This window comes from Rhamphochromis longiceps, linkage group LG4 (genome assembly GCF_057381845.1).
Source record: "Rhamphochromis longiceps isolate RC_006_pf linkage group LG4, R_longiceps_female_GT1.1, whole genome shotgun sequence".
Classification (NCBI taxonomy): domain Eukaryota; kingdom Metazoa; phylum Chordata; class Actinopteri; order Cichliformes; family Cichlidae; genus Rhamphochromis; species Rhamphochromis longiceps.
The window spans coordinates 181,858-194,888 of NC_140560.1; the positions used below are offsets into that span (position 1 = coordinate 181,858).

Sequence of the window (13,031 nt, forward strand, 5' to 3'; positions counted from 1 at the left end):
ATTTATTGAAGTGGAGTTTAGAATGCACTTTACATTTAGACTGTTGCTGTTTAATTTTTTACATCATGAATAAGGTTTACCTGCTAGGGGTTTGATGGATCAACTGGATAATATAGTCAAAGACAAACTTCATTCATCACATGCAAGAATCCTAGTTGGATTTTTGTTATCACTTGTAGTTTTTTAACCAAATATTGAAAACAACTCTGATAGACTGGATACCTGGCCGGGTGTACATTACCTTTCACTCAAGCATCTCAGGACAGAGCCCTGCTCCACCATGAGCCTGGGTGGATACGTGGTTATAATATAAAAGGACAGATACTGAATATGAATATTTCATGAAAATCGAATTATAATACAAATTCCTAGGTGTTTGTTATATCCAGCGAGAGTAATATTGATTACATATGTCTGAATTGCTAACCCTAACCCTAGCTCGACAGACCACAATGCCCTGGACTGTCAGTAGTTTTTTTTGTAAAAGAGAAGGAATATAAAAAAAAGATCAACATTGTGATATTATTTCTTCCAAACTGACCAGAAACATGCTTGTCATACTCTCACAGCAAAGGATCAGACTCACTGTGCATGACGGCTCGGGCCAGTAATGTTTTTTAGATGGTCAGTTGTTTAGTATGCTTGTGTACAGTCATGGTCACCATCTCTATTTCAGTATAATTAATATGCAGAAAACACAAAAAGTTGATTTTCTTCCAATATTCTAACATAATTAGAAAAATTTGACTTTGTAAGTACATATTGTTACAGTCCTAATGCCAATAAGATTCTTAATAACTCCTGCTTTGAAATACTGAACTTTAAAATTTACCTCATGGAAGATAATTTCCTTCTGAAATGTGCTGTGAATGAATGCTGATGCAACTCACTGTGGGAAAGCTGTTAATAAAATGAATCTGTGACACATGCAACACATTCACAGAGGAAGAGGACACAAAGGGAGGACACGCAGAGGCTGTGTTAAAGTCAGAAATCCAAATCTTTAGTCAAAAACAGGCGGCGGTTACAAACAGGAAGACAAGCAGTCCATCAAACAGTCTACAGGGTCAAACATACACCGAATTCAAACAGTAGTAAAAAATAACTGGACACTGAAAAACTTAAAGCAATTACAAAGAGAGAAAAACGACGATTTCTAAGGTTTATTTTCTTAAATGCAGTTAGATAAAGATGGAAACATACAGAATGTAAACTGTGTGAGTTTGGTGAACTTTGTTAGTAACATCCAACCATCCATTATCCGGGGCCGGGTTGTGGGGGCAGCAGCCTAAGCAGAGAAGCCCAGACCTCCCTCTCCCCAGCCATGTCCTCCAGCTTATCCGGGGGAACAACTAGGCATTCCCAGGGAAGCCGAGAGATATAATCTCTCCAGCGTGTCCTGGGTCTGCCCCGGGGCCTCCTCCCAGTGGGACATGCCCAGAACACCTCACCCAGGATGCGTCCAGGAGTAGGGATGGGTATCGTTTAGGTTGTATCCGATACCGGTGCCAAACCGGTACTTTTGAAACAGTGCCGGTGCTTAAACGGTGCTCGAACCGGTGCTTAAAGAATGGAGAACACAAACTTTGTCTAAAAACCTCTCATGTTAGGCTGTTTTTTTTGGGTAAAAAGATAACAATGTTAGCCTTTTCTGCAGCTATAGGGCATATATGGTATCACTCTTGGCTGGAAGCAGTGCTTAAACAATGGAAAAAACACAAACTTTGTCCAAAAACCTCTCATGTTTAGCTGTTTTCCACTTTTTCTTTGGTCATTTTAGCCTTTTTGGCCAGAGTGAAGGGAGTATCTGCCATCAAACAAGAAGACAGCCGCATGTAACTACGACAGTGTTTGCTAGTTCACCTTACATGCATTAATTAAATAACGTGGTTAGCCTTTGCTACTTCCCTTATTCTGGGAAGTAGCAAAGGATTCTGGGAAGTAGCTAGCCGGTCGTCACGGCAAAGCTACGAGAGCGTCTCTCAGCATGGGCCCGAAAAAAGTTCTGTCAGCCGAGGAAGGAGACGATATTAAGAAGTCGCTGGAGTTTATGACAGAGGAGATTTCTACTGTCAAACTGCAGCAGAAAGCCATCCTGGACCTGGTCGAGGAAGTTAAGGCTCTCCGCATCCAGAACGCCGAGAAGGATCGGCGGCTGGCGTACCTGGAGAACAGAGTGGCGGATTTGGAGCAGTACACCCGGATGAACGATGTTATCATCACGGGGCTTCGCATCAAACCCCGGTCATACGCCCGGGCGGTCGCCACTGACAATGTAGGAGGGCCAGGAGAGGAAGATGTCAACTCCACGGAGCATCAAGTGGTTACCTTTCTACGGTCCAAAGGTGTGGAAGTGGATTATAACAACATTGAGGCTTGCCACCCTCTACCCCGAAAAAATGACAGTAACAAACCAGCCATCATTGTGAGATTTGCAAACAGAAAACAGAAAACAGCACTGTTAAAACAAGGAAGGAAACTGAAAGGATCCGATGTCTTCATGAACGAACATCTGATAAAAAGAAATGCGGACATTGCCAGGAAAGCACGTTACTTGAAGAAACAGGGAAAAATTCAAAATACATGGACCACCAACTGCAAAGTATTCATTAAACTCAATGGAACACCGGAACAAGCCAAAGTGTTGGTCATCAGAAATATGGAAGAGCTGGACAAATACTGAGGTCAACTTACTCTGGAGGTATGAATACACATGTGACGTGACACACAACACAACACATGGCACAGTCCAAAAGAACTTCATCTGCATCCGGCAACAATATCAACATGACTCATTGGAATTCTCTTTATGATAATCTGGAACTGAGAACATTTCGATACACAGACCATAATGTTCTAGACTTAGAAAAGGATATAGACCCGGAAAATAATTTCTTCTACAACATCAGCTGTAACTGCTGCTACTTCACTGATGAACAGTTTAAGCACACCATCAACACGGAAAATAAATTATCAATAATCCATTTTAATAGCAGAAGTCTGTATGCCAACTTCAACAATATAAAGGAATATCTAAATGAGTTGACAAATCAACAACAATAAAATACAACAGAAAGCACAAATATTCAGATAGACCATGGCTCACTAAGGGTTTACAAAATGCATGTAAAAAGAAAAATACACTCTATAGGGAATACCTAAAACAAAGAACAAAAGAAGCTGAAAATAAATATAAAAAATACAAAAATAAGTTGACCAATATTATACGTGTATGTAGAAAGGAGTATTATAGTAAAATATTGAACAACAATAAACATAATATGAAAGGAATATGGGATGTTTTAAACGGTATCATTAAAAATAATTCTGGACAACAAAGTTATCCACAATACTTTATCGATAATGGCAATATTATGGAAAACACTGCTGATAAGGTCAACAGCTTTAATCATTATTTTGTAAATATTGGACCAAAACTGGCAGAACAAATTCCTGAGTCACTGCCATCAGTAGAATGTAGTGAAAACCTGATTGATAGGAACCCTAACTCAATGTTCCTCACATCAGTGGAGGAAAAAGAAATAATTGACATTGTACACATGTGTAAATATAAAACATCCACTGATTGTAATGATATTGACATGAAAATCGTCAAGAAGGTGATTGAAGGAATTGTAGGACCTCTAACATATATTTGCAACTTATCATTTCAGACGGGAAAAGTGCCAAACAAAATGAAAATAGCTAAAGTTGTGCCGCTGTATAAAACCGGGGATAGACGCCACTTCACAAATTACAGGCCTGTTTCTTTACTACCACAATTCTCCAAAATCCTAGAAAACCTGTTTAATAAACGATTAGACAAATTCTTAGATAAATATAAATTACTCTCTGACAGTCAATATGGATTCAGATCAAAAAGATCAACATCTCTGGCATTAATCGAATCAATTGAGGAGATTACGAATGCTATAGATCAGAAACAGTATGCAGCTGGAGTATTTCTGGATCTCAAGAAAGCATTCGACACAATCAATCATGACATATTAATTAATAAACTGGAACGGTATGGGATTAGGGGGGTTGTACTGCAATGGGTGAAAAATTATTTAAGTGACCGGAAACAATTTGTGAAGCTGGGTGTCCATTCCTCATCATGCTTGGACATTGCTTGTGGTGTTCCACAAGGCTCTGTACTGGGTCCAAAATTATTTATTATTTATATAAATGATATTTGTAAGGCATCTGATATATTAAAATTAGTATTATTTGCAGATGACACAAATATTTTTTGTTCTGGGGGGAATCTAAAGGAGCTGCTGGATACAATTACTTCAGAAATGTGCAAAATTAAAAAATGGTTTAACAGGAACAAACTATCGCTAAATCTAAGTAAAACTAAAATTATCTTATTTGGGAATTCCCTTAGAAATGCACAAGTGCAGATTCATGTAGATGGTGTGGAAATTGAAAGAGTACTTGAACATAAGTTTCTTGGTGTGATTATAGATGATAAATTAAACTGGAAGTCTCATATAAATCATATACATAACAAAATTTCAAGAAGTGTCTCAATCTTGAGTAAAGTAAAACACATTCTGGACCACAAATCACTCCACATTCTCTATTGTTCCCTGATTGCACCGTATTTGAATTACTGTGCAGAGGTTTGGGGCAATACTTACAAATGTTCGCTATCATCAATCTTTATATTACAAAAAAGGGCCATAAGGATAATCCATAAAACTGGTTACAGAGATCATACAAATCCACTATTCTTAAAATCAAAAATTCTAAAATTCACAGATCTGGTTCATTTTCTCACAGCACAAATTATATATAAAGCAATAAATAACCTGCTTCCTGACAATATTCTAAAAATGTTTTCTAAAAGGGAACGGGGATACAATTTGAGGGGGGAATTAAATTTAAAACATCCTCGTATCCGTACAACATTAAAAAGTTTTTGCATCTCTGTGTGTGGAGTGAAGCTGTGGAACAGACTAAGTAAAGATATGAAGCAATGTCCAAGCATGGCGCAGTTTAAAAAGCGGTTTAAGGATATGGTTTTTACAGGGTACAGGGAAAAGGTAGAGATTTGATAGGGTGTTCTTGTCTAATATTTTCATGTGTGTGAGCATGCACGGGTTTGTTGGTATGGGTATATATGTATGTGTATATGTATGTATATATATATATATATGTATATGTATATGTATATATATGTGTGTGTATGTATATATATATATATATATATATATATATATATATATATATATATATATATATATATATATATTAAATATATATAAAATTGTAGGTTGTGTATCCTTCAGGTGTTAATGGGGTTATTGAAAATGTGTATATGTGTGTATATACGTAGGTATGGATAGATAGAAACATATATGTGTATATATTTAAAAAAAAAAAAAAAAAATTACACATAACATATAATGTAATTACAAGGAGGTATTTCTGTAGTCTATTGATACTAGATAGTGGAAAAGGGGTGGGATTAAATAAGCTTATGCTTCTTCCTGCTCCTTTTTGAACATGGACGTTATTTGGAGTTGTGGTTGCTCGTTTTCCTTTTGTTTGCTTTGTTCATTTGTCTCTTTTAATTCTATTTTTTTTTTTATACTTTTTCAACATGTTCAAAATAAAGATTCAATCAATCAATCAAACATAAATAACACACGAAAAACATTAAGCTACTCAGAATCAGAATCAGAATACTTTATTAATCCCGAAGGAAATTAGGGTTACAGCAGGCAGCACGCTAATGGCGCATGCACACTTACAAAGGAACCTTCTGACCAAACTTACACAAACAACATATTGGGGAGACATGTCAGAGAGGTAGGCTGATAGGAAAAAAACAACGAAAATACATAACATGAGGTGAGAGGAGGAGAAAAAAAAACTCCACTCAGACTGAGCTCCTACTGGGAAAACAGTTTGATAACAGAAAAAAACACCTCAGCACAAAAAGCACATGACTATCAACACACCATAGAAACACAAGACAAGCAACAGGGGCAGGTAAAGGGTAAGAGAGAGCCGGTGTAGACAGCGCATCCAGTCCTGCAGCATGTCTGCGCTGGTCCAGTCGACTGCCATCTTCCCCGGGAGGGGACAAGCATCGAAGGCGTTTGGAAAGGGAGGGCGGATCAGTGTGTGCATATCAGTGTATGTGTGTGTGTGTGTCCAGAGTTCAGCTGAGACACTGTCCTTCGCCCTGCTAGGCTAAGTAAACAGTCAACCCAGGTTGCCTTGCATAGAATGGGAAGAACAGTCTAAACACAGTCCATTATCAGGGTATTGTTGTTCAGCTCCAGCCTTGAGACCGCAGCTGGCACCGAGAGGGTCTCCGCATGAAGTGATGGTGGTTTTTACTTTAGTGCGAACAACATGAATTTCAACATGAATTTCAAAGCTGTTCTAACAGACACTGGTCTCTCGATCTCCCGTTGGAGAGCCGTGAGCTTCTCCATGATGTTATCAAACTTACGCTCCGTGATGTTGTCATTCTTGTGCTCAAAGAGCCGATTCTGAGAACTCACGACCACAGTGAGCTTCTCCAAGATGTGATCCAATTCACGCTCAGAGGTGTTATTCGGAGTATTCACGGCTGCCGTAAGCTTCTCCAAGATATTATCCATGCTGCACTCAATGAGCCCATTTTGGGAAACTCACGCCTCGTCCCATCGTTTCAATCCCAGCGGGCAGCCTTGTGGGGGTTTGAACAGCCAGTTCCGCTTTCTTAATTCTTCGATAAGTCAGGGCCAAGCCAGCTCCGATCAGCAAGAACCCTGTTATCATGGTTCCGAATAGGTAGATATCTTCAGCACTCAGGCTCACCCAAGCCCAGACTTCTCGTTGAGAAAGGGGTGTCAATTGCATTTAGGAACCAGTTGATCAAATCCATAATTCTCTTTTAGGTTTTAGAGAACAGACTGTGAGAGAGTGTTCCACGGAAAAGTAATACAAAAAACATGAGACTAGACAAGGACAAAAGAGGCTAAGCAGGGAAGCTAAGGGAGGGGAGGAGAGGAGAAAAGTGTGACCGCCTTCGTCAAGAGCAAGAGCAAAGAGAACCACGTAGAGAAGAACGGCTGCTGCTGCCATCATCATCCGTCATCATTTCTGCTACACTGGCGGGGCTAGGGGCCAGGACTCTACTCTTCGGGTTCTTGGGTGATGCTGTCCGATAACAGGCACCACACCTGCAGTAGATGTGCCCGGTGTGAGGTCTCGCAGCAAGCTATCAAATACGGTGCTTTTCTCGGCTTTAAAAAAAACTGCTATGCATCGCCAGGTGTTTCATCGGATTCGAGGTATTACCTCATTTGCACAGTATCACAGTATCACCTTAAACCACTTGCAACGGTTGTATAGGGATCGAAGGGCCCGTAGCAATGGGCCAGACACCCCATACTCCTGCAGCACTTCCCACAGGACACTTCCAGGGACACGGTTGAATGCCTTCTCCAAGTCCAGAAAACACATGTAGACTGGTTGGGCAAACTCCCATGTGCCCTCTAGTATCCTTGAGAGGAAAAAGAGCTGCTCCAGTGTTCCGCAACCAGGACGAAAACCGCATTGTTCCTCCTGTATCCGAAGTTCGACTAGCGGACAAACTGTCCTCTCCAGCACCCTGGTATAGACTTTCTCAGGGAGGCTGAGGAGAGTGATCCCCCTGTAGTTGGAACACACCCTCCGGTCCCCCTTTTTAAAGATGGGGACCACCACCCCGGTCTTTGTTAGTAACAAATGAGGTAAAAATAAAAAAATAAAAAAACAGACAAAACACAGAAAGAAGCTCTCAGTATTCATTAATAACTAGAAAGCATCTAAACATTCTTGTCGTGGATTTTTACAGTCTTAGTTCAGCTCGCTGTCATCATTATAATCATCATGATCAATGGCAAGGTCCTGAGGTGGGCGGGGCTGTCTCTGGTGATGTCACCATGAAGGAACAGCATCTGGCACGTGTTGGTGAAACCTCCCAGTACACTGGTGTAGTTTCCTCTCCAGCTGTTTGACATTTGACACTTCAACGTTAAGGGGAAGAAGAAGAAACAGTGTTAGGTCAGGTGATCACATGGTTTCTAAAATTACTGACAGGCCATTATAAACGGATGACATGTGTTTATAGTTACTCTAGTTAGGTAAATCTACTTACCAAAAGCAGCAGCACACAGATGAACAAGGATTAGATGCTGAATGTTGCAGAAACATGGTCATGCAATGCTGCTGTGGTAGGTTAGACAGTCCAATAGTGATATCCTGCTCATATGAGAGTTTGAAAACACACATGCAAATATTTAATTGTATTACAGTCAAAGTGGGATGTTCATTTTTGTCCTTTAAAATGTTTGTGTATTTGAAAGCACTGTCACTTAAGGATGAGTTGGATCGTCTCTCTCTAAGAGTATCTCCTTTGAAAGCAGAGACAAGTTTACCCACTGATCCACGTCACGCCACCTGGATGTTGACTTCTCTCTCCCTCACTCAGAAACACTCCTAAAATAACCAAGCAAATAAATAATATTGAAGATTTACTTACACCATTACAAAATCAGCAAAAACATCTCCCTTTGATTCCATTTCTCCATTCCTGCAGAACATCAGGCAACAAATATCCCAGAAAATCAAAGTAAAATGTAAAGCACATAGTTGTGCCTGTACAACTATTTCTATTTTAGCTGTGTATGGTTTATCTGCACCCTCTGAAGAAAGATCAGAATTGTAATTTTCTCTGCTTTGTCTAACCTCTGCAGAGCCTCTGTCAAGAAAAACATATCTGTAAGCTGTGAGATTATTATATTGTCTTATGGCACGTTATACTCCTAATTAAAGATTGTGAAACTATTATGTAGTTTTAGTTTGCATTATTCTCCTGAAGAGGCGATAACTATTAGATTCATTAAACTGATTTGTATTACATTAGACTGCTGATTTATTGTGAATGAATTATATTGTTTTATGACGCATTATACTGCTGAGTTATAAGAAATACTGTTTTCAGACAGTCATGGCCTTATTTGTCTGATTAGAAGAGAACAGAGTTCTCTTCTAGAAACTATCTACACCCTCACTTATCTTAACTGCACTACTGTATAGCTCTGTGTAAATAATCATTCTGTACATTCGATAATCTTTAATCCTACAACTGTTTACAACTTGCATAGTTCCCATTTCTGTATAGCTGTATATCACAGATTTCTGTAAAGTTATTTATTTCATATTCTGTATAGTTTTTCATATTTATATCCTGTTCATAGCCTGTACGTAGCTTGTACTCACTACAGCCTGTACATACTTATAGTTATAGAATATTCACAACATACTTCATACCGTGTACATTATAACATACCATAATAGACCCATTTCTGTAATATAATCACATATCTATATTATTGCTAATATATATTGTAATATATCTATATCACTAAAGCACTTCTGGATGGATGCAAACTGCATTTCGTTGCCCTGTACCTGTGCATGTGCAATGACAATAAAGTTGAATTCTATTCTATTCTATTCTATTCTAACAGAGCATACCGGAGAGGTTTTCTGCCCCACCTCATCAGGAGGAGATAAAAAAGGGAGCCAAGGCCGTCACTTAGGTGCCGTAAGAGAGAAAGAATGTGAATGCTTAGGTTTTTACGACTAGGTGGGGTTCACTAGAGGCTATAAGAGTTTGAGTAACGCTCCACCATTTTGAGATTTCCTGTGACCCTCTTCATGCATGTCTCCCCATCCGGATGGTTTATGCTCATAAAGTGTTGAATTGTATGGACTAAAAGAATTGTTGATTGAGCATTTATACACCGAGTTTTGTCCTTCCTTCAGCCCAAAGATTAAAAGAATTTGGAGAATTTAACAAAGCATAGAAAATGTAAAATATACATTTCATAACACACACTGGACAAACCTCGGTCAGTTGATTTCCTCTGTGCAGTGCAGAGGAGCATCAGTCAGCAAGTCAAGGGGGTGAGACAGACTCGTGCCCTTTGTGACTCTGCTGGTTCTTCTGAGGATACATCACCATCTCTCCACACCGTCACCATCTGTGAGCACAAACCGCCGCTCTGCCAGCATGTAGGAAATCACATACAATGGCTTGCAAAAGTATTTGGCTCTGAAAAGTGGGGTGTGTGTAATTATTCAGCCCCCTGAGTCAATACTTTGTAGAACCACCTTTTGCTGCAATTACAGCTGCCAATCTTTTAGGGTCTGTCTAAAAGACAGACCCTAAAAGACCCTACCAGCTTTGCACATCTAGAGACTGAAATTCTTGCCCATTCCTCCCTGGAAAAATCTTCACTCAAAGACAAGTATCTTTGACAGTGTATATACAGATGTATTATATATGAGACAAATATTGTTCCTTCAGTATGTTGGCATTATTACATTTGGCTCAATGCTTACATACATGTGTAAAAAGAAAATGTCCGAGCTGTGAAAACTGTTTCTGATAGAATGAAGAGTCGACTGATATATGAAATATTCCTTTATTGGGTGAGAAAATCAGACCATGTCATAACTGCTTTAAGTCATACAGAATAGATATCAGAGCCTTAAACAGGCTGACTTCTGCTAAATGGGTCAAACTGGGCAGAAAGTAAACAAACACATAACATCCTTATAGAATATGATGTAACACTATAGATCAACTTAGCTCAGAATATATAAAGCATATAAACAATCACAGCAATATGATGCAACAAACACAGCAGTGCTACTGATCCAAAATACTCAAAGCTTCATAGAACTGAAACAAACATTTATTTTTAGCTCCATTCTGCTGCTGATACAGACTTTAGGTTTCTGAACATTACACTTGTTGCTGCCTTTCATAGTGTGTAACTTGAAGGCCCTGAGTACTTTCTCCCACACTGAAAACACTGGGATGATCACATTATTTGAACATTACCTAATAAGACTGATTCAGGACAGACAGTTATGTTAAACTTCACCAGCAGTCCTTCACAAACAGGGAACAGTCTGTCTATTCTCTCCATCTGTCAGCTGCTGCTGGCTCTTCCTCCTCCTCTTCCTCACACACTGCTGAGTTTGTCCTGGTGGATCATCAGGGGTGCAAAGCCTCACAGATGATGTGCAGCAGTGGGTCCCTCAATCTGTCCTCACTCTGGACACTTGCAGTTGTCACACATGGAAATCAAATGTGTGATAAGCTGCAGGATTCAAACACAAGTGTAACTTATAAACACATGTTCATACTTTTATTCCACAATCAGAGAGAAAGAAACAGAGAGAGAGTGCAGGAAAGACAGACAGGTGACAGTCTCAGGTGTACACACTGCTACACAACAGCACCAGAGAAGCAGGATTTAGTGTTTGTGTTATTACGAGTGTAAACAAGAAGAGTTCCAGATGGTACAGTGGACACATGTGTGACTCCTGTGATTAAAGCATCTTTCTTTCAGCTTAACGAGTGAACCGTCAGCTCGTTCAAACACACGTATGAATTGTGGGATATATGAGACCACGAGTACGCTTCGAATTGGGACAGCAGCCGTCACGTGACAGTGACTTAATCGCACTCAAAATGCGTACTTCAAGCGTGCAGTCTCTTAATTGGGACACAGCCATAGTATGTCAGTAGGGTAGTGTAGGCCAACTGGATAGAGTATTCCGATTGGCCCTTTAAGGTCAACCTTGTTGTTCATTGGTGGACTTCTCTTCTGCATGCAGTTGGTTTAGATTTGGGCATTTTGAGTCAGTTGATGACTTTTAGAATTATCTTTTCTGATTAGATGATTAAAACTTACATCATTTAGCTGTCTTTAGTGTATTCTCACAAATTTCAGTGATTCATTGTATAAAAGAATATGAACTTTTAATATGCATTCAGGTGTTATCTGACTCTAAAATTTCTTTTGCCATTACTCAGCTTTTTCTAATTTTAATTGTGTTCAGCTACTTTTCAACTTCTTCTGTGTGAACATCAGCTTTCAACAGTTCTGCACTTTTTTTCAGGTGAACAATTCTGTATTTTTCATATCATTCAACATTTTTAACTTGACATTCAGCAATTATTTCATTTCAGCTCAAAATATTCAGCTATCAGCATTCCCGAATACAGTTTCTTCAGAAAATGCATTTTCTAAGTAAATAATTGTTAGAGTAAATAGTTAAACATTTGTCATTTTTATATTTACCATTTGTCCATTGTTTTTAACTCTGTGAAAGGAATTCTTTCTTTCCTCCCATCCCCAGATTCTCGAGGTTCTGGGTGCGAGGTTGAAGTGTTTTATTACAGGAACGTCCTTTTGAAGGTCTGTTTGATGTTTGGTAGAACTTCCTACCCTTTGTATGGTTTCACTGTGTTATCTATGGTAAACCATACATTGGGTGTGGGGGAGACTACCACTACCCTCTTGATGACCAAGGATGTTGTTCCTGCTTTTAGGTTTTATGACCCTTTGATCAGCAGGAACAAACACACACACACACACACACACACACACACACACACACACACACACACGCACGCACACACACACACACACACACACACACACACACACACACACACACACACACACACATTTACATACAGTCCTTGTCTATGTAACCAAAGGGGGTTGCAAGGGGAGGTGTTTTGTAAACTATTGTTTGAAGTTTGTCAATAAAAGGCAGCGAGAGGAGGCCACCATCGTGGTCATTTCGACGTGCTGGTCACAGATGAAAAGGCCTCCCTTGCGCAAGAAATCGATCGAACACTGTTGCCTTGTTTTTCTTTCATGGGAATAAGTCCTGGATACAGCGGGGTCTGAGTTTAGACCCAACAATAATAGATTATTGAAAAACCAAATTGTGCCTTGTTCTCAGATTCACAGCAAGTGGAGAGATGCAGTGATACTACTGTTACCCATGTTAACATGTTACCTTCAACAGGTGGTCAGGCTGTCCACACATTTTATTTTATTGGACATTTCATTATTGAAGCGCCAAAGTCTTTATTTTGATCCTTGTGACTCTTTTGGTATTTTATAGGAGGAAACTGCATTCAGATGCAGGTGAATCCAGAATAAACT

At 39.4% G+C, this 13,031-nt stretch overlaps 1 protein-coding gene and 1 long non-coding RNA gene across 2 annotated transcripts; both read left to right on the plus strand.

Moving 5' to 3' along the window:
• The first annotated feature begins 1,947 nt into the window (after positions 1–1,947).
• On the plus strand, positions 1,948–3,012 carry LOC146670718 (uncharacterized). The gene has a single exon (XM_085405051.1). The coding sequence runs from the start codon at positions 1,988–1,990 to the stop codon at positions 2,681–2,683; it is 696 nt and encodes a 231-aa protein (XP_085261177.1). The 5' UTR covers positions 1,948–1,987; the 3' UTR covers positions 2,684–3,012.
• A 1,741-nt stretch (positions 3,013–4,753) lies between these two features.
• Positions 4,754–5,628, plus strand: LOC146670719 (uncharacterized). Its single transcript, XR_014911561.1, has 2 exons — positions 4,754–5,092; positions 5,298–5,628. It is a non-coding gene; the product is annotated as an uncharacterized LOC146670719 (long non-coding RNA).
• The last annotated feature ends 7,403 nt before the right edge of the window (positions 5,629–13,031 follow it).

Bases quoted from the DNA above. Each gene is read 5' to 3' on its own strand.
- LOC146670718 (XM_085405051.1), top strand. From the start codon at position 1,988: ATGGGCCCGAAAAAAGTTCTGTCAGCCGAGGAAGGAGACGATATTAAG.